General features: G+C 44.7%; 1 protein-coding gene and 2 long non-coding RNA genes across 8 annotated transcripts in view; 1 reads left to right on the top strand and 2 right to left on the bottom strand.

Annotated features, from left to right (window-relative positions):
• Positions 1-1,353, bottom strand: part of LOC126501712 (uncharacterized) — a 33,511-nt gene extending 32,158 nt beyond the window's left edge. Inside the window, exon 1 of the long non-coding RNA XR_007591787.1 lies at positions 1,307-1,353. This is a non-coding gene — a long non-coding RNA (uncharacterized lncRNA). The remainder of the gene's footprint in view (positions 1-1,306) is intronic.
• Mak (male germ cell associated kinase) overlaps positions 1-27,355 on the top strand; it is a 48,636-nt gene that overhangs the window by 10,702 nt on the left and 10,579 nt on the right. For all 3 annotated transcript variants that reach the window (XM_050142536.1, XM_050142538.1, XM_050142537.1), the window contains exons 3-12: positions 2,202-2,256; positions 3,064-3,185; positions 5,199-5,278; positions 7,099-7,231; positions 12,962-13,133; positions 14,058-14,225; positions 16,860-17,171; positions 20,750-20,919; positions 23,020-23,168; positions 27,031-27,162. In XM_050142536.1, the coding sequence (XP_049998493.1) occupies positions 2,202-2,256; positions 3,064-3,185; positions 5,199-5,278; positions 7,099-7,231; positions 12,962-13,133; positions 14,058-14,225; positions 16,860-17,171; positions 20,750-20,919; positions 23,020-23,168; positions 27,031-27,162 (1,493 nt within the window). The remainder of the gene's footprint in view (positions 1-2,201; positions 2,257-3,063; positions 3,186-5,198; positions 5,279-7,098; positions 7,232-12,961; positions 13,134-14,057; positions 14,226-16,859; positions 17,172-20,749; positions 20,920-23,019; positions 23,169-27,030; positions 27,163-27,355) is intronic.
• Positions 17,354-23,068, bottom strand: LOC126501711 (uncharacterized). Of its 4 annotated transcripts, none has more exons than XR_007591785.1 (4): positions 21,506-23,068; positions 19,231-20,886; positions 18,603-18,715; positions 17,354-18,471 (listed from the first exon to the last, which is right to left on the bottom strand). It is a non-coding gene; the product is annotated as an uncharacterized lncRNA (long non-coding RNA). The 4 variants fall into 4 exon arrangements; XR_007591786.1 differs by having other exon boundaries at positions 17,354-18,198; positions 18,354-18,715; XR_007591784.1 differs by lacking the exon at positions 18,603-18,715.

A 27,355-nucleotide genomic window follows, 5' to 3' on the forward strand; every position in this document is an offset into this window, starting at 1 on the left:
AATTCTGAAATCAATTTGTAAAGAATTGGCATCTCCTATGTACACTTTGGGATGAATGTAATCATTTTATTAAACTAGTTTTCCTGTATGGCTTTATTTCAATTGATTTTTGCTTTAAAGCCATTATGTTAGATCTGTCGTTTGGGAAGTAACAACTTTCTAGAAACCCATCGCACTGCAAAGTGCCTTTGGGGAAGTCCTGATCTTCACCAAACTGATTCCCAAAGCTTCCTTAGAGAGCCTGAAGGACTCTAAAGTGAAATTCTAATTCAATGAGGATACTTTAAAAATTATAGCAATGACACCCTTCATGTCTCATGATGGTTCATAGAAAACTCAGAAACAAAAGAATATCCACTAAGTTTTCAATATGCTTTGTAATACAGTAGCACATGCCCCATGGGAAGGCATTTGAGCCACAGAGAGGCCGTGCAAGGCCATCCATCCATGAGCAGGTGAACAAGGACTTGCACCCAGCTGTGCAATTCCACAGCCCACATCTTAACTCCCTCTCGCTGTCAGTCCCTTACCCGGTTCCCCACATGTGCGCTCTGACTTTACGAGGCCCCGCATTTTAGAAATTAGCCCACATCATCGAATCACTCTCAGTTTCCTGGTGGTCTACAAATCATCAATAGGAGAGTGTATCATTTTCTCCCTTCTGTGACAAAATGCTAGACAGAGGCACCTATGGGCAGAAAGGCTTATTTCTGCCTCATGATTGGAGAAGGGGTACAATCCGTCATAGAAGGGGAGGCCTGGCGACAGAGTGGCCACACTACCTCGGCTGTTCTGAAGTAGACAGAGATGAACTCTGGCGTCAGCTCGCTTTTTTTCCCTTTTTATTCAGCCCAGGATCTGTAGGTTGGGGTCACTCACATTCAAGGTGTGTCTTCCCCTCTTCAACTGAACTCTTCTGGAAACACCCTCATACACACGCACCCAGAGGTGTCTCCTGGGTGATTCTGAAGCCAGTCAAGTTGACAATAAAAATGAGCACAGAGGCCATACCACTAAGTGCAGTCAGTCATGGGCATAGTTGGGTGGTTAGGTTTGGAGGAGGGCTGTTTTGTTTTGAGACAAGATCTCACTATGTTGTAGCCCTGGCTGTTCAGAACTCACTATGTAACCCTGGCTGTTTGGAACTCACTGTGTAGACCAGGCTGGCCTCAAACTCACAGAGATCTGCCACCTCTGTCCCCTGAGCACTGGCATATACCTCCACACTTCGCACATTGTTAATGCGCGAAACAATGCCACACCAGTTTGGATTTAAAGGGGTATTTATTTTAGGGGTAAAACTTACAGAACACCGACAGTCAGGAAAGGAGTCTAGTCGCTGGAGCAAGAGCCAGAACCAAGAGAGCTAGCAGAGGACTGCGGCTCTATTAAAAAGAGCAATAGACCACGCCCCAGTGGGCTGGTATTTCAGCGGCTATTGGCTGACCAGAGCGGAAGGCGCTCCCGCAGCACGTTGTTGTTCTTGTCCTGTTCCCTTCAGTGACTAAACCTCCATTCACACAGAAATATGCTCCATCTGTTGTCTGAGCAGCGCAATTACTTCCTATGCTAAACATTCTACTGTGTCTAATAGGGAAGAGGGTAGAGCGCGAGAAAGGCTCCGGGGTCAGTCCCCGGCCGCCACCCCCCCCCCCACTCCACACCCCCGACCCCACGAAGAAAGCAGAAAAGGAAAGACTAAGTCTGGCTCACCTGTGGGTTTGGTTTTGGTTTTGCTTGTTTGTTTTCTTTTCTCTCCCTGATTTAAGGCATTTCATGATCCCTTATCCAAAGAACTAGTAATGTAAATGTTGTTAGATTAAGTCCTTCACTGAATTTGCTGCCAAACTTTGTAACTTTCGCCCAGTCCCGCTTCTGAGGTATAGGGTTTGGGTTTATCTTTTAAATCCCAGAAAGGAAATTTACACGGGAGACTTTTAAAAAACAGTCCCAGTTAAAGAGCTCACTGAGAAGGGAAGCTCAGGACAGCCATACTGTGCTGAAACAGAGTGGTGGCCCCGACCCGGCACACCTGAGCCCAAACGTGGCACTGTGAGGTGTAAACAGAAAGGAGGGGATTTCCTTCCGGGGAGGAAGAGTGGTTTCCCAAAGTGAAGCCATAGTCAAGAACACCAGAGGTGGTGAAATTTGTTTCTTGCAGCCTTCGCTCCTGAACACTAGCTTTCCCTCATTTATTTCAGGATGAAGAGGAAGTTCTATTCTTGGGATGAGTGTATGAACTTGCGAGAAGTTAAGGTAAAAAAAGTCAAGGCTCCAACAGGACACCATCTCCAAGGACAGCAGCTGAGATCATTCCATTGTAGACCAGTGGTGTTCAACCTTCCTAATGATGCGACCCTTTAATACAGTTCCTCACGTTGTGACCCCAACCATAAGATTATTTTCATTGCTACTTCCTATGATTTTGCTATTGTTATGAATCATAATGCAAATTATCTGATATGCAGGATTTCCCATATGCGATCCCCAAAGGGGTTGTGACTCACGGCTTGAGAAGCACTGTTTTTGACTCTTCCAAATGCCCCTGCATCTGCCCCCTTCCTTTCCATTCCTCCTTGCTCCCATGTTAGTGGGGAACAGAGAATAACCGGGCCGTCTTCTACTTAAAGATGACCTTAAAGCTCACACTCCGGAAGGGAAGGCAGCTTCTGAAATCATGACCTGCCTTTCCCTTGTAGTCTATGCTGTGTGGCTTGGGTGAGTTTTTAGATACTTTGCGTGGAGTCTGACATGGGTAAATCAGAAAGAGACAGGTAGACCTGCTTTGGAAAATGAGGAGGGAAAGTGGCCGGTGGACCCTCTGGGCAGCTACTGTCGCGTTGGTGGTCCCTTTTCACTCAGTACTCTTCGCTTAGGTCATTAATGTTTGCTTTAAATCGGTGCTCCAAGCGCTTTTAAAACAATGCAGATATTAGCACGTAATGTGTTAATGAATCTAAGAGAAATGGACAGTTTACCTGAGGTAACTAGCTAGCACAAATGAGGTCCTGCAGATTTCTGTAAATTTGCTTTAACAATGGCATTGCTCCCCTGCTTTTGCAGTCCCTGAAGAAACTCAATCATGCCAATGTGATTAAACTAAAAGAAGTTATCAGAGAAAATGACCACCTTTATTTTATATTTGAATATATGAAAGAAAACCTCTATCAGCTAATGAAGGACAGGTATGTCTTTATTTTATGAAAACTCTATTTTCCCTGTCATTTTCGCCATGCGTTCCTTGGATCCTGTCAGTGCATCACACTTGATGAAATGCTGGTTTATAACTTGAAGAGGCTGAATTAATTGAACTGATGCAGTTATTTCATCACACGGTAGTGTCTGACACTGAAGAACCAGCTATGAGGTCGCTCCACTCTTCCACTGTAATTCCTAACGTGAAGACATCATACAAACTCACCAGCCATTCCTCCCCTTTCGAATGAAGGGCGTCAGTAGTCTTATATTCAAAAGTGAAGCTGGCTTTAGGTAAAAATGAGGATGTTGTCTTCGTTGTCCTCTCAAGCATCTTATGGAAGAGTTATGGACAAATGAAGAAAAGGGTAGCTTTCAAGATGAGGCAGGGGAAATGGCTCAGTCGGTGAAGGGCCTGGGGACAAGCATGAGGACCCGAGTTCTGATCCTCAGGGGTCACACAGGAAAGTCAGGTGGATGGCTGTAACCCCAACATGGGAGAAGGGAAACAGGTAGAGCCCTGGGCTCATCTGTCAGACAGTCTGGCCAATGAGTGAGCTCCTGATTCAGTGAGAGACCCTGTTTCAAGGAAGAGAGTGTTGGAGGAGCATCCAACCCCAAGCTCTGGCCTCTACAAGTAAATGCTCACATTCTGACATCCACCCTGCCCCCACCCAGAGGGCCTGATGAACTCATTCATTAGAGATACATGAGTGATGAAAATTAATGTTACCAGCCTGAAGCACATTCTCACTCTGATGTTCAGTTGTTGATAATTTTAGCTCATAGTCTGACAGAAATTAATTTGGGGGACCTTACCATGGATACTATCTAAATACCACATCTAAGGTAGTAGCCACCGGCCTCACTTGACTTTCAAGCCCTTAAAATGATTAAATCGAACTGTGCTATAACGCAAAATAAATTATACACCAAGTTTGGAAACTTAGTATAAAAATTATTAATAATCTTTATATGAGCCAGGCACGGTAGCTTCACACCTGTAATCCCAGCACTTGGGAGGTGGAGGAAGGAGGACAAGAAGATGCAGAGTCGTCTTCAGCTCTGCAGCCCCTTCAGGGGTATCCTGGGCTTCATTCATAAGACCAGGTCATCTTCAGCTCTGAAGCATCTTCAAGGGTAGCCTGGGCTTCGTTAAGACAGGGTCTCACGATTCTAAGAATAACGCAGTAACGGCAACAACTGTGTACTGATTGTGGGTTGCAATAAATGCACCTTTTAAACTAAGGTGGGAAGACAGAGGTGAAGAAAGACCAGTAAGAGGATACTAAGAAGTGAAAGGGTCTGGAGTTTCCATGGTATAATAATGGCTGTAAGTAACAATTGCAAATTGCATAGTTCAAAAGATAGAAGCAAGAATTTTGAAGTTTTTACCATAAAGAAATAAGTCTTTGAAACATTAATATTCACTCTGATTGAACATTATATTGTATATACATACATGAAAATATCACATTATATGCATTTTTGTTTTATATTTATATAAATATGCACTTTATACTTACGCACCAGTCAAAATAAACTTAAAATAAATTTTTAATTAAGTTTAATATTTCCTTTTTGCTAAATGTAGCTGCTAAAAAAAACATGGCTTATATTTACCTCTTAACTGTATTTTTATTGGATGGTGCCAATATGCAGTAGAAACTGAAGCATAAAAGGACCTAATACATGCAGGCCCTACTTCTCAAAGTCTATGTAATTGTTTTTTGATACTCATAGTTTTCCAGGGTGTTTTGCTCTTATTGGGACAGTTTAGACTTTAACTCTTGAGTGTTTATGTAAGACATTCGCTTTTGGATCGGAGGTTTTCTGAAACAGCAAAATAAACCAAAAAAAAATCGCTATTTTCCCATTTTAAACCTATGGCATTTAGCACAACTGACTCTTTTAATTATGCCTTAGCCAGCAGAGGCTACGAGGCAGCAGAGTATCAGCCTTCTTCCCTTTTAGTTGGTGACCAGACTATTCATTTCTTCCAGAAACAAACTGTTCCCTGAGTCAGTCATCAGAAATATTATGTATCAGATACTGCAGGGGCTGGCCTTTATCCACAAACATGGTGAGTTTCCTTGTAGTTGCATTGCCCTGTGACTTTATTATCAGGACCACACATAGGGATAAGATCTCATCTGCTAAGTTATGCCTAAGCACACTGATGTTGTCATTTAAACATTATCATTTTTGTAATTGTGTATAGATATCTATTATCTATAAGAGAATTTTAAGACGTTTGATCATCAATCTCCTGCCTTATACCGCTCCCCCAAAACTTAAAAAAAAAATCAAAATCTCTGTTAGGGTGTTTTGGGCAGGTTAGGGAAGGATTTTCTCATTTTAGACAGAAGTAGAAAGTAAACGGTTTTATTTGACACACTGCACGGAGAACAGCAAGCCCGGAGGTAGCACGTACAGTGCTAGGCTGCAGGGGAGCCACCGTGGAGACACCGCGGGTGGTGTGCCTGCAGTTTCCTGTGTTTACACACAGAGGGCAGCAACGTGATTTGGGGTTGTGGCTGTTTTTCTTCTTCATTAGGCTGTTCTGTTTGTGCAGGATGGAGCTGTGGGTTTTTTTGGGTTTGTATTTTTTGTTTGTTTGGTTGGTTTTTGAGGTTATTTTTCTTCTGTGTGAGGGATGCACTCTGGGCCGGGCTTGCCCTGGAGGACCTGTTCCCTTCTGTTCTCTCAGTGACAGTCAGTCTTCCCTCCAAACTTGTTCTGGAGAAGACTGGAAGCCCTTGATGAAGCCGGGCTGCTCATGGGGATTTAAGAATGTGCAGTCCTGTGTGCGGGGGTTTCGTGGTTGTCCTTGACATTTGCATTTAATTATCTCTATTCTCTGAGCGGAATGGAAGCTGGCATTTATTTTTTTTCTGAATCTCTTACTCATTTAGTTGTATGTGATTTTGTTTGTCCATCGAACCAACATAATTATTGGCTCAGAAATCTAATATGTTTGCTGTTAACGAGAGTCTGTTTAGGATCACTGGCCATTTGGGTATTTCGTTAGATTTCGTTAGATGTAGATTGTGTCGTGGTATCGCTGCACTTGGAACCTAGGCAGGCAGTGCTTTAAAGCGCAGATGCTTAGAGAGCCAGGCCTCAAACCTCCACCAAATGTGGTCCTAACCACAGTTCTCCCTAGTAGGGTCTTCAGGATCTGCCGCCCAAGCCCACCTTAGGGAAGAATCCCCTTAAAGCTGATTTTCAAGGAGATCCCTCGCGGCGGCTTCCCTTTTCCTGCCCGTTTCCACAGAGCTGCCCGTTAGCCCCTGCTACTGACCATTATTTTATGTATTGAATTGGTAATAATAGGCATTTTCATTACTGGGTTCTCAAAGGCTTAGCCGCCAGGGATAAGTAAACTGTTAAATAAACAAGGAGATTAGTTAAAATAGGTGGAGCTCTTTTGTCCGGTGGACCTTTCAAACCCGTGATTAAACTCGGGGAATCTCGTGTTAAGCCTCTGAGTAGCAGGAGGAACGAGACTGGCTGAATCAAGCCGAATCAGGAAGCGACAGCCAAGCTTCTATCTGTGCCTCTTCCTCCTTGTCTGTTACACAGTAGTGATAATAGGGCATCCCCATTCCATAATGCCGGGGAATAATAGGAGGTAGTCCCAGTGTGTCCATAGCTGTCCCTCCTATGCATCTGCTGAAGTCACAAATTAAAAACACGTGTCACATGGGCAGCTCTTTTTAATGACCTTCTGTGTTGTGTGCAAGCCCCCTCCCCCTGCTACTTCCTTCACAGAAAGCATCTCTTCCCCTAACCCCATGTTGCTGGTAGGAGGGCTCAGTGCTATTGATATAAACCTGGGGTTGTGGGATGGTGATAACCCACAAGCTGACTTACTGCCTTTCTCCTCTCTCGCTTGTGTAGGCTTTTTTCACAGGGACATGAAACCCGAAAACTTGCTTTGTATGGGTCCAGAGCTGGTGAAAATTGCTGATTTTGGACTCGCAAGGGAATTGAGATCCCAGCCACCATATACGGACTATGTGTCTACCAGATGGTAACAATTATGTAGAAGTTATTCTATGTTGAATAGCTAATGATCTTTCCAAAGGTTCCATATTTGGTTTTTAAAGCAAAATATGGCGATTTTATGTTCTTAACAGAAGGGGACGAATTGGCTCATGGCTATTCCAATAATGAAATAAGAAAAAATAACTTTTCACTCAATTATTCATTCAACAAATTGAATACCCCACCATATGCTAAACATTACTGTACGCAGTGGGAACACAAGGCCATGAACAAAACAGAAGAGAAGTTCAGTGCAGCTAACATGACAGCCAAGACACAAATACGCTAAACAGTATGAGTAACCAAAATCCATGTCATGGTCCCCTCAACACAGGACATTCTACTCAAGGGAAGGCTATTCAGCAGGAAAAAGGAACAGTTTGCAGTGACATACAACACCATGGCTACTTCCCAGAGGTCACACAGAAAGAGAGCTTCTATGGAATGCCGTCAGTTGTATAAAGTACAAGACTAGAGAAAGCTGCGGGTTTAAGTTAGAATAGTGATTGCTTGAGCCTTCGAGGATACCAGGAGCATACCTTTCTTGATATGGTTGTCGGGCCCCTGAGTATGAATTTGTGGAAAATTGTACCTATAAATTTAAGTGCATTTTCTTGTGTGTATATTTGTAAAAGCAAGTGTGTATGTCCATCACATGGCAATACATTATTATAAACAAAACATACAGAGAGGTGATGGGAAGTTGGGTCAGTGAGGAGGGAAAGAATGGTGCTGTTATAATGAAGGCCCACTGACAACAGCTCTGAAGGAGTTATTAAAAACAGAAGCTGAGGGAAAGGCCTCGGGCAGGAGTATGTCTTAATAAGTTCTGCAGAGAGCACAAGGAGTGAAAAAAGGCAGTTGTGGGAAGTGAGGTCAGAGCAGCTGAGGGGTTGTTGGCCACATGGGGCCTTTTGTAGACCATATGAGGACTAGCTTTTTAAATGCATTTATTTGTTTGTTTGTTTGTTGTTTTGCTTGCGTGTTTGTGTGAGAGTGTCAGATCCCCTGGGACTGGAGTTACAGTTATGGGCTGCCATATGGGTGCTGAAACTCGAACCCAGGTCCTCTGGAAGGTCCTAACAGCTGAGCCATCTCTCCAACCCTGAGGACTGGCTTTTGAACCTACACAAAGCAGAAAACCATGGAACAGCTGTGTGAAGTGGTGTGCTGTGCTTGGCTGGGATCTACAGCCATTCCTCTGCCTGCCACAGTGAAAGACTTTTAGGAAGTCAAAGACAGGAGTAGGGAAACCATCCGCCAGGAAGCAAATGGTATCGAGCTGGACCCTCCTGGCTGTGGAGGGCATGGGGTGTGTGGGATTCTGGGTCTGTGCTGTGAGAAGTCAGATGGGGTTGGAGGACCTGGTAGAGAGGAATCAAAGACTCAAAGGTTTTTGTCCTAAGGACCTAAAAAGATAACTCACCATGAAAAACTGAGATGAAGATCTGGAAGCTGATTGCTGGATCAAGGATTGAGATCTTGGGCAAGCGCTGGGCTGGAGTCCTCGGTGCTAAGCAGATACAGCTGGAGACGAGAGGCCATCTGAGGACTGAGTCTAGACAGAGCAACCGACAATCCTGGTTTGCCCAGGTCGCTTCTAGCCAGTGCCATTACCAACTGTTTGGCTGAATTAAGCTGACGGATCTGGTGGACCTCCGCTGTGTGTATGATCTCCTTGAAGATCTAACCTGTTGATGTTAGAGACACACGTGACACCTTGACACATGCCTAAACATGAAAGAAAGATGACTACAATTTCCCATCTCTCCTTGTTCAACATTTTCCCAAAATCTGTAAGACAGGAGTGGTCCTCCTCTAGCTCCTCTGGTCGGGTGTTGGCAGAAGTGCTTGATACGGCTACCCTCTAGCAGGCACACGGAATCCCGGCCACCATGCCACAAGCCTTTGAAATGTCAGTTGGTGACTTCATGGCACTAAGTGCTGCCTGAATATTCTGTCTACATATTATCACATAGCATGAATCTACCGCGAATTCATTATTTGGTGTTATAGGTTATGTTATGTTCCCCTAAAAGATATTCTGAACCTCTAACCCCATGCAGATGGCCTTATTTGGAAATTAAGTCTTTGCAGATGTAATCAAGTTAAACCAAAGTCAGACAGGAGTAAGATGTCTTCTCCACGGCCTGGAATTGCCTTTGCCCTAGACTCTTCCGGGATCACAGCCATTTCACATCCTGACATCAGAGCTGTCGCTCTGGGGCTGTTAAGAGAATAAACTTGCTGTTTTCAGTCATTCAGGTTGCATGCAGTACTTTGTAACTGTAGCCCTGCAGTGAGGGATCCGTGCTTTCTGAAGAAATTATTTGAAAGGAAATCTCCCGTCAGCAGCAGCTGCAGAAACAAACCAAGTGTTCCTCTGGTGAGAAGCTGGCACTTTCCTGTTTGTCAAAAGGAGCAAATGATGAACAGAACACTCCTACTCATTGCCGTAACCACAGGGGCCACTGTTGCTGACGCGGTGCAGACCAGAGTACCCCGGTGTCCTGGGTAGTGTCAGTATGCATTTGGAAAGTTAGTGTGTGGAAGGAAAAACTAAAGATACACAGTGGAGTTGTGGGCATCTGTTAAAAAGAATGAGATTATGTCCTATTTAGGAAAATAGATTGAGCCAGAGATCATTGCATTAAATGATAGACGCCAGATTCAGGAAGATCGGCGAGGGTTGGGGAGGGTGTTGCAGGGCCTTGTCACTTGCCTTTGCTCATTGTCTACATAAGGAAGTATAATGATAGTATGGACATTTTCAATCATATATTTTTTTAAACATTCTTTTTTTTATTCATTTATTATGTATACAATATACTGTCTGTGTGTATGCCTGCAGGCCAGAAGAGGGCACCAGACCCCATTACAGATGGTTGTGAGCCACCATGTGGNTCTCTCTTTCTCTCTTTCTCTCTCTCTTTCTCTCTCTCTCTCTCTCTCTCTCTCTCTCTCTCTCTCTCTCTCTCTCTTTCTTTCTCTCTTTCTCTCTTTCTGTCTCTGTCTCTTTCATTTTAGACCAGTCAAGGTGCCTTAGGCAGGCAAGGTGGAACAAAAGCAATACATCTGTACATAATTAAACAGATGTACCATAAGCAAATTTAACACACACCTTTACACAGAGTAATGTTCTGCAGCATAGACAAAGGTAACCCATCTTTACATAGTTAAAGTGATATTTCACAGCAGTTGAATGCTTCACATATCTGAGCCATGGTCATGGGTTTGATTCTCTAGTACTGGGGGTGTGGTGGGAATTCATATTATTCTAGAAAGTAATAATATTTTTATTCTTTGTGCTAAAAAAAAAGATTGTTTCACTGGTACCCATGCCCTCACCCCCTAGAAGGCAAGAAAAAGTTCGTAGAGAACTCTTAAATCAAAGACACCTATTGTGAGGAGTCTCATCAGTTCAGACGGATGTGTATCAGACAGTCGTGTAGGTTCTGAGGATACAGACGTGGCATAGTGGCACACAGTGTAATCCCAACTACTTGAGGACAAGGTTGGGTTGTAAACTCAAGACCATCCGTGTCAGGTACCAATACTTTGTCTCCCAAACAAAACAGAACAACCCAAACAAAATGATTTGAGACTACACCTTCAAATAAGACTTGACTTGGCTACAAGAATCCTATGTTTCCTTTGACAAGACAGACAGTAAGTATAATAAAACAGCTATGTAGTATGTTAGAAGAAAAAAAATACTGCGAGGTCAAGTCAGACAACATAGTGAGGTAGGGTGCCGAGGTTAAACCTGGTTCAGAAACGTTTGAGCAGAGTTGAAGATGTGAAGGAGTGAGTTGTGAATCCAAGAGAAGAGCATTCCAGATAAGAAACAGCAGGTATGGAACACTTTAGGGCAGGTTTGAACGTGACATCGTTTCAGGCAGAGGTCCCTGTGACTCAGGCAGTAATCCAAAGGACAGTTAGGAGATGTGGACAGAAAGATCCTAGGAGGCTTTTTTAGGCGACTGTGAGTACTTTGGATCTTTTTTTATTATTTATTTATTTATTTATTTTTTTGAGACAGGTTTTCTCTTTGTAGCTCTGGTTGTCCTGGCCTTGAACTCACAGAGACCCACCTGCCTCTGCCTCCAGAGTGCTGGGATTAAAGGCATGCGCCAGGCCCTACAAGTTTTTTTTGATTTTACATTGAGTATAATTGAAAACAAACCCTTCTAGTGAAGATAGTGAAGTAGACCGAGTAGACAGGTCTCAGTCAGGTAAACTGTTGGAGAAGGGACTCAAAGTCTTAGGAGAGCCTAAATGTACGTTTACCTAAGTTATAGCAAAATAAGTACTAAGGTTATTTGCTAATGTTTTCTCCTTTATTATTATTATTATTATAGGGACTTTCAGTTACCTTGATGATGTCCCATTCAAAATAGGAGACAAATTCAAAACACCAGCTAAAGTTGGTCTACCTATTGGCTTCTCCTTGCCTGATTGCTTACAGGTTATCAGAGAGATGCAGGTAAGTCATGAATTTTACTTAGTGTTTAGTGCATTGATAAACTTGGATAAACTGTTCTTACACCTTTCATTTTTTTCTTCTTGCTCCTATTAATGCCTGGTTTACAGTGGTACCCAGACCTCCATTTATTGTTTGACACATGCATAGATTTTGTTTAGCCCATTTCATTATATGTGTGTGTGTGTGTGTGTGTGTGTGTGTATTGGGTCTCAGTGCTTTCCTTGCACTGAATTTGCACAAAACAAATTCAGCTACCCATTTCAGACACTCGCCTCTTTCCTTTGTTGGTGTCCTCATTGTCTTTCAGATAATGTTTCTTTTGTTCTGCTCACACTTAGGTCTCACCCAGGCTGTTAGAGTGGCAGTTGGCTGTGCTGCTTGCAAGGTTTTTCACATCATTTCTAGAATAATGATTTTAAGGCTTTAAAATTATATTTGAAAGTTTATAATTCAATGATTATTAAATCAAACATAGGGACATCAGGTTTCGTCAGAGCACATTCGACCATCTTCATGTTCCGAGTCAGCAAGAGTTTGTTGAGTATACTTTGTGCATTTTTCCTATACCTGGCTTTCCTTGTGAGTTGTCTCTGGGTGGAATAGTCTCTCTCTGACTGTACAGAACTGTGCCTAAATGTTCTCCAGGGTTTCTTTCTCAACTCTCTCCTCTTGAGAGCTATGTTATTTAGAAATGCATGAAAATTATTTTTTTTTAAAAGATTTATTTATTTATTTATTATGTACACAATACTCTGCACCAGACCTCATTACAGATGGCTATGAGCCACCATGTGGCTGCCGGGAATTGAACTCAGAACCTTTGGAAGAGCAGGCAATGCTCTTAACCACTGAGCCATCTCTCCAGCCCCCCAGATATTTTAAAAGGGAAGGAAATCCACTATTCAAGGACAACCCTTCCACTTTTCCTCTCCTGACCTACCTGTGGGCACATGAACACCTGATGGTTTTGTCCATGGTTCTCCCCAGATAACTCAGAGAGCACTCACCTTCCCGATTATCCATATGAAGACCCACCTCAAGCCGCACGGACTTTCCCCTACATTTGTCGCCTGTCAGGAAGTAGGTGTCACGCAAGTCCCTCGGACACAGAAGGCACTTTGTCCTTGGGCCTTGCTGGAAGCTATGAGCGAGCAGCTGACCCCTGCTGCCCATCCACCTGTGACGTTACCCTGGAAACCGCTTTCCCAACTCTGTTTTCTGTTTTCACAGGTATCGTGCTCCTGAGGTTTTACTAAGATCTTCGGTGTACAGCTCCCCCATTGACGTGTGGGCCGTGGGAAGTATAATGGCCGAGCTATATACATTTAGACCGCTTTTCCCAGGGACAAGTGAGGTTGACGAAATATTTAAAATTTGCCAAGTGTTAGGGACTCCCAAGAAAGTAAGTATTCTCCTTGTTGTCCTTTGGGGACCCCTCACTTGCTACTTTACTTTTTTGTTTTATGACTAACTGTTTCTCACTTTAGCAGAGATATGAGATATTTTCAGTTTCAAATAATTTCATACTTTAATAGCTTTCTTACAATTTTTTTTAATTGAGTAACAATAAGGATTGGAAGAAGTCAGAATCCCACCAGATTTGAAGGAAGAAAAGGTGTTTGTTTTTCCATAAGACACGAACAGGGAGAGTCTGTCTAGATCTTCAGTTTGGGCTGATGTTCACGACTCCAAGATTGCCCGCTAAGACTGTCCTGCTCATTCTGTGGGTGCCCTTCACCCCTTCACTAAGCCCTGGGACCCGAGACCTTATTTTCTCTTAGCCTTTTTGTGGTTTCCATTTCGGTCGCTACTGAATTCTGAGTACCTCTCCATGGCTGTTGCCTTTCGGGTAGACCTTATCATCTAAGATGCAGTTAATAAATATAACGTGTTTGTGTAGCTTAGTGAAGCCAGCCCTGGCCTCTCAGTAGACAGGTCAGTATAGATGCTAGGGCGTGAGGTTGACGGCCATTTCCCAACTCTAAGTGCTTTAATGTTGGGTTTGCTCTGTTGGGTGGTGGGGTCTCCACAGGTTGAGGCCTCTTTGCAAAGCTTCTATCTTTATTTGTTCAGCCACCAAGTTGTCACTGAGACTGAAAGCCAGAAAGAGTTTGATATTTTGAAATCTGTAGATGTAATCTTTCAGTTTTACCTCCTCTCAGTTCAATGTCATTTCCATAAGGCATAGGGTCTGGTATTTTATTTGTACATTTGTTTATCTCACTCAGCAGTGAAGTTTTCCCCACATGAATGGTTTCTTTGTCACTCCTGTGTTTTTATATTAATTACAAAAATCCATTTTCTCTTTGTGTATATCCTTAAACAGAGTGATTGGCCAGAAGGGTACCAACTTGCATCCTCCATGAATTTCCGCTTTCCCCAGTGCATTCCTATAAACCTCAAAACTCTCATCCCCAATGCCAGCAGCGAGGCTATCCAGCTCATGACAGAAATGTTGAGCTGGGATCCAAAGAAACGACCAACCGCAAGCCAGGTGAGGCAGTCCTCCCAGGGACAGCTTTTTACAGTCGTGAGGATTATTAAAAATTATCTATTTTATGTGTATGTGTGTGTGCCTCAGTATATGGAGTGTACTACATGTGTATAGGAGCCTACAGAGGCCAGAAGAGGGCATCGGATCCCCTGAAACTGGAGCTGTAGAGGGTTGTGAGCCACTTATGTAGGGACTAGGAGCAGGCTTTTTCTTGGACCACCAACCAGCGCCCAAATCGTGACACGGAGACTTACTATTGGTTATGAATGCTTGGCCTTATCTTATACTTGTCCTGCTAGCTCTTATAATTTATATTAACCTGTTTCTCTTGATCTACATTTTGCCTCGGGATTTTCTACCTCTCTCTTGTGCTGTATGCTCTACTGTTCCTGCTTCTGTCTATCTGGCTGGCAACTGTCTCTCTCTCCCCCCCCCCCCCCCAGATTCCTCCTCCTACTTATTCTCTCTGCCCTCCAAATCCACCTATCCCTCTACTGCCATTGGAAATTCAGCTTTTTATTAGACACCTTTTTAATCAGGTGTCTTAGGCAGGGAAGGTAAAAACAGTAACACATCTTTACATGTTGTAATAGGAGCGGGCTGTGTTCTGCCCGGCTCCCAGCCACCTGGCTACTTATGCCCTGAAATAATTACACGGACACTGTATTTTTTTGAACATTGTCTGGCCCATTAGTTATAATCTCTTATTGGCTAACTCTTACATATTGAGCTAACCCATATCTAATATTTTGTGTAGCATCACGAGCTGGCTTACCAGGAAAGACCTGTGTCTGTCTGGAGTAGGAGAATCATGGCGACTGCCTGACTCGGCTTCTTTCTCCCAGCATTCTGTTCTGTTTTTTCCGCCTACCTAATTTTTGTCCCTATCAAAGAGCCAAGGCAGTTTCTTTATTTAACCAATGAAATCAACACAAAACAGAAGACTCCCATATCATTTACATAATGAAGCAAATGTAGCGTAAACAAAAGTAGCACATCTTTACATCATTAAAGTAATTATCTACTCCACAGCATGGGCTGGGAACCAAAACCAGGGCTTTCGGGAGAGCAGCAAGTGTTCTTAATTAACTACTGAGCCATCCCTCCAACCTCTTAATTTGTGAAGTTTTGCAATTTTACAAAGGCATCGATTCTCAACCCGTGTTTTACCAAGATGAATAAGCACTGAAGCCCTAGATGACCACGGTGTGCAGCAAAGCAGGAGGGGTGGGCGGGTTTGGAGCACATTGCAAGCGCAGCCACTGCGTGATGGTGTCATGGTCCCAACGAGCCAGAAGGGGGCCACCACTGACCACTGACGATAATCCCGTGTGGTGTGATCTGTGAGGTGGGCAGATGCCTGCTCAGGGAACTCTTTGGTTGAGGAGCGGGATTCTTGTTTTCGGTGTACATCAAGAAATCGGACTACAGTAATGGGGGTTTAACCCCTGACTTCCACAAGACAGCAGCATTGTGGCACTGTGTGTCGCAAATCTCAGGGCCTTTAAAATACCATCCCTTTATTTGCCAGAGGCTTAACAACTACCCAAAACAAGATGTTGAATTTTATTATATTCTTTAAATTTAGTATAAATTCCATGTACAAATTGCCCCCCCACACTTTTAAAAAGAATTAACTTATGTGTTTTCTAAAAACTAGATATGAAAACAGAGAGAGAGAGAGAGAGAGAGAGAGAGAGAGAGAGAGAGAGAGAGAGAAAGAGAGAGAGAGAGAGAGAGGAAGCTGTAGAGATGGCTCAGTGGTGAAGAGCATTGGCTACTCTTTCAGAGGACCAAGGTTCAATTCCCAGCACCCACGTGGCAGCTCACAACTGTCCGTAACTCCAGTTCTAGGAGATCCAACACAGTCATACATGCAAGCAAAACATCAGTACACATAAAGTAAAAATAAATGAATCACTAAATAACAAAAATGAAAGAGAAAGATTAACCCAGGCAAATCTGAACACAGGCAGGGAATAAGAGAGCAGTGAGATCGTAAAAGGCCCTGTGACGCAATCACCATAGCAACAGTCCTGACATAGGAAGAGATCACAAGAGACTGCGCATGACTACTTAAAAACCCACAGGAGGTGTGTATAAATACTTGATACCACGATGAGAAAAATGTGGCTACAAAAGCAGTGGAAGAGGGGCCGACAAGATGGGTCAGCAGATCCGGGTACTTACTGATGTCCTGAGGTCAACCCCTAGCACCCACGTGGAGTCATTTATAACTGGGCTAGAGAAAACTTTCAACATGTTCACCTTGCCGATAGTTTATTTTAAAAGACAGGACAAAACCCGAAGAACGTGCACCTGTGTTTTAGCTGTGTGCTTCAGTTGCAGGAGGCGGACTTTCTCCAGGGAAGTTTGTCCTCTGTTGTCAATGTTCTCGGCATTGTCCAGCCGTGTGTTTCCTACAGAGATCCTACTTGCTTGGCTCTCCTTAATACAGAGTTCATGGTTAGCGTATAAGGCCATGGGTTCAATACCCAGAACCTTGACCAAGAAAATCATTGTTAATAATGACGCTCTGCCCTGCCTTAAGAATGCACACAATTTAAACTTGGAAATATTCTGATTAGCTAAACATCGCTGTGATGTGATCATGGTATTTTCTTGCTTTTCCAGGCATTGAAACACCCATATTTTCAAGTCGGTCAGGTACTGGGCCCTTCCGCACACCATCAGGATGCAAAACAGACTTTAAACAAGCAGCTGCAGCCACTGGAACCAAAGCCATCTTTCTCTGAACGGGATCCTAAGCCTTTGCCAAACATACTTGATCAGCCTGCCGGGCAGCCCCAACCAAAGCAGGGCCACCAACCACTGCAGCCTATTCAACTACCACAAAACACAGTGATCCAGCCACCTCCAAAGCAGCAGGGTCACCAGAAACCACCACAAACGATGTTTCCAAGTATCATCAAAACCATGCCCATGGTGAGTAGCCAGGAAGGATCTCTTAGCTGGCATGGCCTGGTGCAGTTTGGGTAGGAAGTGGCCAGAAACCACACATTAAATTATTGATGCAATTCTAACTATGGAGAATTATGGAGTTTGTCCCAAGTCCAAGTCCCTGATTTCCTTGGTTGAGATTCAGCAAGAGATAGGTAATATTTTAAGATGATGAGGAGAAATGTCCAGGATAAAGGAGTGACATTTGTATGCTGCAAGCTTCTTTTAAGAATTCATAGAAGGAATTGGACACTCTAGAGCACTGATCCTAAATATTGAACATTTTCCAAAGAATTTCATACTGTGTTTTACTGATAATGAACACAAGCAGACTAGAAGGTTTAAAGAACATTATTTTTATTTATTTTTAATCTTTGAGGTTATGCTATGATTACATAATTTTCTCCTTTACTTCCCTCCCTCCAAACCCTCGCATGTACCCTTCTTATTCTATTTTAAAATCATAGCCTCTTTTTCATTATTGGTGTGTGTATATGTGTGTGTGCATATTCAGAAATATATAAATACAACCTATGCAGTCTGTACCTGTATGTTTATGTTTTCAGGGCTGACTATTAGTCTTGGACTGCTTCCTGCACAGATCTTTTCAAATATTGTATCTAATTCCTGGTCCATCCCCAGCTCTCACCATCTTAATATGAGCCCTCCCATCTCACACTAATACCAAACCCATCCTAAGGAGGCACTAATTCATGTTTCTAGTATTGTTGTAGAGCATTTTCCCTTCTACTGGAGTGCAAGCTCTGTGACATCAGAAATATGTCCAATTTGCTTATCAGAGTCTAGAAAGTGCCTACTATGGGAAAAATTTTAATATTTACTGAATAAATGAAGAGCCTCCAGGGTCCAGAAGAGTCTCCATCCAGCTCTGAATATTAGAGACTGTGGTTCTCTGTGGCTAGAATAGGAGACTCCATGGCCTGTAACAGAAGGGAGAATGTGGTTCTCTGTGCTGTATAATAGAAGATATCATTCTTCCGGAAAGGCAGCCCTGCAGAAATTTGAAAACAGCCCTGTATCATCTGCCCTCTGGGTGAAACATCCCCAAGTCCCTCTGACTTTTGTTCTGACAGGCTTCCAACCCCCTTCCTCATTCTGCTGGCCACTGAGAATGGAGCTTCCTGAACAAGAGACAGACAGACATACCAGGGAGGGTAAAGCAGGAAAAATGGCTTCCAACCTCCCAAAACTGAAGGGCCATTCCGGTCACTGAGGGTTGCGTTTCCTCTTCCCCCTTCAGAACGTCACCAGATGCTGGTGCACACTGAGAGGAAAGAAAAGTTTGTATTTAATCGAGCAGTGTCTAAGAACTGTACACTGTGTTCAGCCCCTGGGCATATTCACCAAGTTATAGCACCTAACAACTAACCCTTCATCTTTATATAGCTAACGTACCCAGAACTGTGATGGAATGTTCCTCCCATGAAAATCTCTGAGTCTGTTTTGTTACTAGATGTTTCAGCAGATCGCATGTTCTGCACTTCGTCTTGCATAGTCCATCTCTAGGGCTGAAAGAGTTTAAAAGCCCAGTTACCCCCAAACCATCTTATTCTGGCAATCCTTATTTTGGATCCGGGGTTTAACAGTCCTGACGTCTGTGGATTTACTTAGTTGTCTGTATCTTGTCCTGTATCCACATGATGAACAGAAAAGCAGGATGCTCTCGGACAGCAGCGAGAGAACCTTCTAGGCTGGCATCAATCTGCTGATCGCTCGTTAAATTATTAAACTACATAATGATCCACATTCACTGGCCTCTATTTGCTTCATTGTTGAGGGGAGTGTGACAACTCGTGACACCAGTTTGACCGGTGCTCGCGTGTACTTCCTACCACATCTGAAGGAGTCACTGCTCTCTAAGAAATGGCGGCTTATATGACCCACCAGCTTCCTAGAATTTTTACCCTCATCCTATGACAAAGCATTGACAAGGATTGCAAAATTTCTCTTCCTTTTTTAAAAGCCTTACTTATATCTGCCCCCTTCTAGTCTTCCCAAACGTGCAGGGTCACTCTGTACTTACTGACGTGGCTCGGCAGGGGTCAGCATTCAGCTTCACACTAACAGGCAGTCCAGCTGAGGATGGTCCAGACCCAGCTGTGTGGACTCCGTGGATCTTTTCATTCTGATTGGTTTGGAAAGTGTTCCTCCTGGCTGAGTAAATGACGGTGCAGAGGTTGGCAGGGACCAGTTCCTGCCGTTGCCCATCCAGATGTCACCAGCTCTGCGCACTTGTGGGCCATTCTTCCAGCATCCTCATGCCGTGGCTCAGCCAGCCTTCCTTCCACACTCCACTCCTTATTTTGAGCTGCTTTTGTGTTTTTCAGTTGACAGGTCACGTGTCACTCTATCAGTCTCTAGGAGAGCAGCTTACTGTCTGTCCTAAGCTGCAACTTCTTCCTCGTTCCTTATCTCCATTAATAGAATGCTATTCAAAGATAATTAGACTTAATTTTTAAGATTTTAATACACGTATTTATTTATTTATTTCTTGGGGAGGGGCGCTTGTGGAGTTCCCAGGGCAACCCACAGGCATCTGTTCTCTTTCCTTCCTGCAGTCCCCGGAATGAAACTTGGGTTGTCAGGCTTTTCAGCAAGTGACTTACATCCCAGCCCACCCCAGCCATCTCAGAGGCCCTAGCTTTAAAAGTCATTGCTGAAAGACACAGGGACATGACAACCTCAGGGTGCTCCATAAGGCTACTTCCACTTAATGAGAAGGGCAGGAAGGCTCACAACTACATCCCGGTTTTCTAGATTATTCTGTCTATGAAGGGTCACCCCAGAACCTCAGACCTCTAGTACAGGGTGGTGGCTAGTTTTAATTGTCAGTATTATACAATCAACTGGGCCGAGAGTCTCAATTGAGAGACTGCCTAGATCAGGTTGGCCTGCACGTATGTCTGTGGGGAATTATTGTCATTATATTCATTGAGGCAGGAAGAGCCAGCCTGAGACTAGGTGGCACTGTTCCTTGGTTTGGGGTCCTGTACTGTATTGAAAAGGAGGAAGCAAGCTGAGCTTGTAGGTGTAGGTGTGCACGGTTTATTCTCTTTCTGCTCCTGAATGGATGTAGTTAGCTGCTTCTATCTATTTGTGTATGTGGGGGGGGGGGGGCGGTTACCAGGTAGCTGGGTTGGATCTGGGCCCTTGTGTGTGCTACAGATGTGCTCTACCGCTAACCTATATCCCCAGCCTCTTCGCAGTACCTTGTCTATGTTTACGTATGCCTAGACACACGAGTAGTAACCATCCCCCACAGTTCCCAGCAGTACTCAGTATAATACATTTGGAACACATTTGTTGCCTGTGAATTAAGAGCTGCGTGGCGGAGCAGAGCACCTAGGTTTCTGTAAGTACATTCTATGATGTCCGCACAATGACAGTTACCCGTGGATGCATTTCTCAGGACATGTCCTGTCCTTAAGGGACATGTAACTGTAAAGGGAAGGGTGGCTGAGAATTGAGACACTTGATGTCCAATTGCTTGTGCAAATCTTAGATAATTTAGGACTTTGGTGGCTCATCCTTTTTTACCACAGAAGTCAGTCAGCACACTGGGCCATAAAGGAGCTCGGAGACGCTGGGGCCAGACGGTCTTCAAGTCTGGAGACAGCTGTGACGACTTTGAGGACTACGACTTCGGAGCCTCCCATTCCAAAAAGCCGAGCATGAGCGCCTTCAAGGAAAAGAAGAAAGAGACTTCATTTAGGTAAAATTGCACATTCCCCAGAGAAATGTATTTTTATCACGCATCAACTTTATTTCACCCATTAATGCAGTGACAAAGATGAATACTTTCCTCTACAAACCCCGGAAATCTTTATTGATACCTCCAGAAAGGTGAGGATCTTGACTTTCACAGTCATGAATTAGTGCTGTGTGTACATGTGTGTGTAGGGCAAAGTTGGTTTTTGGCCTTTATATTGTTTTTTTTTTGTGGGTTTTCTCTTTTTCTTTTTCTTTCTTTCTTCCTTCTTTCCTTTCTTCCTTATTTATTTATTTATTTATTTGAGACAGTGTCTAGCTATGTTGCCCAGGCAGGTCTCAGACTTACAGACTGGAGTACTCCTCCCACCCTATCTCCCGGAATAGCTCAGACCACAGACCACAGGTACAAACCAGTCACACCCAGCTCACTCTAGTGACTTGTGACCGCCTTTATCCCCACCTAAAGGTCACATTTCTGTGTACAGAATGCAGAGAATCACATGCATAGTTAATGGTTTCCTCTGATGATGTTTAGGGTTAATTATTAGATTGCTTCCTGTTCAAACATTTGAAACTCATTTTCTGACCTTTTCCTGCAAGTTCAGTGTCCAGTGGGTCCTTGTCTTCAGGGCTTAGGTCGTCATCCGGGCATTATTCAGCTCTGATCAGGGTGGGCTAAATTGTGGTGAACATCTTGGGAACGTACTTTCATTTTCTTTTCTGCCTGGAACAGAAGCAGTAAAAGGGACAGCCATGTCACAAGTGAGGAATGTTGGTATTGCATAGTGCAGACACGGGTGGTCATCCCTCTGAAGACACACAGAGGCTGTCAAGGGTGCACATGCATAGATTCCTCTGGTTCCCAGTCTAGACTCACACGTTTTCTTCCCTACAGCACTGGAACTTGGGAAGAACTCCATTCAGTCCCACTAGGTCAAGTTACTCTACTCTGCCACCATAGGTTTTGTGCGGTCCTCGGATGGAATTCTGAGGTGCTAGAAAAGGCAGAAGTGAGAAGCCCGGCATAGGCCACTCCAGAGGCTCGGCTGGAGCTCCGTATACATCCTTCTTCTAAGGAGAAAACCTAGAGGAAGACATTTTGCTGACACCTGTAGTCCCAGCTACGCTGGAACCTGAGGAAGAAAGATACAAAAGTTCGAGACCAGCCTGGATTATATAACTATATAATCTATATAACTATAGATTGGTCTCAAAAAAAGAAACAAAACAACAAAGAACCATCCCATAAAAGAGGCCAAAACAATAACAACAATGAAACCAAACAAAAACAGGCATGATGACACATACCTCTAATTCCAACACTTGGAAGTGGGACAAGGGTGTCAGGGATCAGAACTTCAAGGTCAAAAAGCCACATCTTAAAATAACAACACACACACACACACACACACACACACACACACACACACACACAGAGCCAGCCTCCATATAGTACACACTGTAGTTCCAGCTACTCCAGAGGGTAAGGACCACAAGTTCAAGGCCAACCTGGGCAATCCTGTCTCTAAGTGAGAGAGGGACTGGGTGTAACTCAGTGTAGAGTGTTTGCCTTCTAGGTACTAGAGCCTGAGTTTAATCCCCTGGGAGAGGTGGGGGGGGGGAGGACAAAGCATGAGTAGACCTTCCATAAGTAGTTAAACTATAGTGGAATAAGAGGGAAAGAAGCCAGAAATGGTGGTCCACCTCCAATAAAACAATGCTGCCTGTGTCTAGAGCTCCCCCAGAAGAGGTGGCCAGTGTCCTGCCTTAAACAACCTTCCTAGATAGAAACAACTTTGGTAGGAGGCAGAGATGGCCATGGCTGCCATGTGGTCTTCAACCTTATTAATCCACGACTGCAGCAATTCCAGAAGAGGCAAACTGGATTACAGACCCACAAACTGCTATAGAGGCTCTGCCACATCTCGTCCAACGTCAGCTATGACCCCTGTGCTGACAGAGATATGGAGGGAATTATCACTTAGCAGTCCTGACAGCAAAAGGCCTCGTGGTTTGGCATCATCTCATTCGAGTCACTGAAGGAGGTGGGGAGGTCTGCTGGTTTTCACGCTGTGACTGCTGTGTTGTGTTGACTTTCAAGGCTCCCAGAGTCGGGACCCCCAGGCTCCACCCACTCCAAGGGGGAAAATAGGAGTTTACACCCGGCTGTTTCCCTGAAGTCCGATACAAACTTGTCAACCGCTTCAACTGCTAAGCAGTACTATTTGAAACAATCAAGATACCTCCCAGGTAAGTGGAGAAAATTGACTACTTAATATTTACCACTCAATCCCAGCACTCAGAAGGCAGGAGCAGGAGTATTAGGGATCCCAGGCCAGCCTGAGCTGTCTGATACCCTGGTCCAAAACAACACAAAGGGTTAATGTTCATCAGAGTCTTGATAGGGTAAAGGGTCCTGGTATCTCTGAAAAGAGGGGCCAGGGAAGGAGAAAGCAGAGTCCCAGGACTCTCTGACAGCTGTGCCTACTGCCATGAGCTTCCTGTCTCTGTGACCAATGGAAGTTAAGTCTGTTCAAGGAATACACAGCTGGGAGCTGGGCAGTGGCAGCACACTCGCCTACTATGCCCAGGCCCAGCTTCTATACCCAGCCCCCAGCACCATCAAGAAAAAAGAGAGAAGGAGAGAAAAAACACAGAACACCAAATGATACGTCTGCTTCCCCAAAGCCTCTCCAACCAAAGCCGTCCATTTATTTAGTACGTGCTCAATTTTATTAAAGCAATTGGGCACCCTCATCGCAAGTTTTTACGAAACATAAATTTTAAAAAAGTATTGTTTCCCAAACGATGTGTTGTGTGTGCTTACAAGCTTCTCCCAGCCGCTAGGAAGAACAGGCTAGAGGCCCAAACAGATGGAGAGACTTGTCAGAATGCTATTGCCTGTGTCTGCAGCAGAGGCAGCAGAGGGAGAAGCGGGCGTGATGTGGATGTGAGGGTGAGCCATGGGTCTTGCTGGTAGCTGAGCCTGGGTGAAGATCCTAAACACAACGAAAGAGTAGGTTTGCGTGTGTAGGAGGATGTGATCCCTTGCAAATGTAGAAACTGATGATGGGGGAGAAGAGGAGGGGATGAATGGGGGCTGAAGTCCTTCAGAAAGTGAGAGGAGCCGGGACGAAGTGCAAGCGCTGGGGTTTGTTGCCTTGGAGAGCAGCACAGCACTGGAATCCTCAGTGCTAGCAGCTTTGTAAAGCTTGGTGCTGGAACCATGAGTGTCCCAGGCCAACAGTAAAGGCACGGAGGCAATGGGCATTCCAGAACAGACTCCCGGGGAATGCTCCCCATTGGAAAAAGTGGGGTGGTGGTGTCACATGCCTTTAACCCCAGCATTTGGGGGCAGAGACAGGTGGGTGCCTGGCCTACAGGGTGAGTTCCAGGACAGCCAGGGCTACACAGGAAAACCCTGTCTCAAACAACCAAAATGAAAAATGAACAGAAAAGAAATACACACACACACACACACACACACACACACACACACACACACACACACACTTGGCATTTCAATGACTGAAATTTAGCGCCCTCTGGTGATCTCTCACTCTGTAAGCCTTAGGTCCTCCCTTACTGAAAGGCAAAAGTATGGGGGGGGGGGGGGGGGAACGCTAACGCTTTGTCTCTCAGTGATGTCCTCTGATCTCACCCTGAAACTAAGACCCGGTGCAGGAGCCAGTGTCTCCATGGCTGGACATCAGAAAGACTCATCCATAGCACTTTTGAAATCCTGTCCCGCAGAACCTTCTCTCTCCCACTGTTCACGCGCCATCCTCCCGCGGAGCCTGTTAATTCTGTGCCCTTCGACTTTCCTGTGTTGCCCCCCTTGATACCTTTTAACACAGGCCACAGAACCTGCTCCCTCTCCATCACTCTGTCCTTGCTGCCTCCGGACTGCGCATCTCTTAGCTCTCTCCCCGGTTAGATCCTTGGCTGACCTGGAAGCCTCACTCAGGAGCATGGCACCAAACCTGGTTGTGATTGTGGTTTAGCTTAAAATAGCTTTCCGCACTATTAGTGTGATTTTTTTTTAGAGTGTGCGCATGCGTAGGTTCCCTCCTTCCACCTAGATCAGCTTCAGCTCTCCCAGCTTACTCGACAAGCACCTTTACCCACTGGGCCATCTTACTGGCCCAAAATTGCTTTTTTAAAAGAAGAGTCAGTTACTTCTGTTATCAGCCTTCTTGGGACCATATTTTTCTAAGAAGTTTGGCTCTACTATCCAATGAATTAAAAGAGTCACCTTGATGTGGGAGTCCCCTCTGTGTGATGTAATTACCATTAATGAATAAAGAACTGCTTTGGACCTATAGCAAGGCAGAACTTAGGTAGGCAGGGAAAGCTGGACTGAATGCTGGGAGAAAGAAGGGTGGGCAGAGTCAGGGAGACTCCACGGAGCCACCGCCAGAGTAAGATGCCAAAATTTTAGCTGGTAAGCCACTGCTGCAGGCCTTTACCTTGGTGCTGGGGACCCAATTCAGGTCCTCACATTTGTACTGAGAGTACCTGCCCAGCCACCTCCCCAGGACCACACCTCCTTTGAAGTAATTTTTTTGAGGGGGGGTTCTCTGTGTAACAATTCTAGCTATCCTAGAACTCTCTTTGTAGGCCAAGCTAGCCTCAAAGTCATAGAGATCTGTCTGCCTTTGCCTCCTGAGTGCTGGGATTAAAGGCATGGGCCACCATGCCTGGCTGAGTAAACATTTTAATACAAGAAATTATATCATAGTGCGCCTTCCTTTTTAATCTTAATTTCTTTTAGTTTGTATAAAATATACAATTATGACATGGTCATACGTGTCTAAGGCTGGCTTTGCTCAGACTTGCTTCTTCCTCACCTTTCCTTGCTACTGTTCCTTCCTGCCAGCCCTGTCCTTTTCCTCAAATGTTCCCCTCCCCTTTCATGTACTGCAATACATGCAATAGTTTGCAGATAACTATCAATTATAGCTCCATTTGTAAGTGTTCACCAGAAGCTGGATCCACAGGGATTAATCTTGTAAGACAGAGAAGCTATTTACTCAACTAGTGCTTCCTCAGAGAAGCCATAATGGGCTCTTCAAGTTCCATAGCTCTGGTTTCAAAAGAATCACTATTTATGTCTCATACACATGAAGTCTTCCTAAGGAAGCCAGCGTGTGAGTGGGGAAGCTCACATACCAGGGGACTGTGCTAACTCCATTAGTGACGACATCAACATCAACTCGTGACATCACCAGGCTGAAACCCACAGGCATAGACCGTGTAAAGCGGTCAGCATCCCAGTTCAGCTGAGCAATAATCAAGCTAATGCAAGCAAACTCAGGACGCGCTCAGACCTCCTACACCGAAGTTACAAAGACTCCCTTTGACCACTAGCCCAAAGCCCAAGACAGAACTGACATTTCAGACTTCCAAAGAACATAGTAAAAGCCAACCTGCTCACCTGGTTGGTGGCGGCACACACCTTTAATCCCAGCACTTGGGAGGCATACAGGCAGATTTCTGTGAGTTCGAGGCCAGTCCGGTCTACAAAGCGAGTTCCAGGACAGCCAGGACTATGCAGAGAAACCCTGTCTCAAAACAAAACAAAACAAAACAGAAAAAAACATCCTCCTCCCAAGTGCATCTTCAGTACCTTATCCTTCTCAGCCCCAGGTGGTGGTGAGCTGCAGGCATTTGCTATGGCCTGTAGTGAGAACCTGGGTTTCCCTGTGTCCCAGGTCATGCCTTTCTTTCCTGCTCCGCCAACTGTTCATCAGGGATCTGGCCCAAGTATGCATCTGAAGCAAGTGAAGGACATGGAACCGTGGTGGTTTTGCAGGAAAATGTTCCTCCTTATCTTTCCACGGGGTATTTCATGGGAGGGTAAAGTGCTCATTGCTATTTATACTTCAGGTGGTGAAGCGTGTGCTGTCGGTATTCCAGGCTTGTGTGAGGGCTCAGGATCATGATAGGGTTCACTGAAAGGAGCGAACCTTGGCTGTGCTTCAGCTAACCTACGTTTATGTGTAGACTCGGGTCCCCAAGATGTCTAGGCTGTGTCTCAGCATTCATCTTCCTTTGGATTCGCAGTCACACTCTAACTTTGAACATGACTGCTTCGTTGTTTTTTCTTTAGGTGTGAATCCCAAGAACGTGTCTTTGGTAGCCGGGGGCAAGGATATTAACGCACAGGCTTGGAATAGTCAACTATTTCCTAAGTCGTTGGGATCCATGGGGGCGGAACTTGCCTTCAAGAGGAATAATGCAGGTAAGAGATGCATGCCACCTGTCAGTGTCGGATGCCTGTTTGTAAACAGACCACAGGTGTTGCTGTCCAGTGACCAGCTGTGAGACCCTAGGGGCGCAGGAGGTACACAAAATCACCCGAATCATTCTTGAGCACAGGCCATCTTCGGTTCGTCAGCCCCTCCCTCCCTCATCCAGTGTCCTTCCAGGGTGCT

The sequence above is a fragment of the Alexandromys fortis genome, unplaced genomic scaffold (genome assembly GCF_014885135.2).
Source record: "Alexandromys fortis isolate MF-2015 unplaced genomic scaffold, M_Fortis_MF-2015_v1.1 scaffold_5, whole genome shotgun sequence".
In the NCBI taxonomy this organism is placed as follows: Eukaryota; Metazoa; Chordata; class Mammalia; order Rodentia; family Cricetidae; genus Alexandromys; species Alexandromys fortis.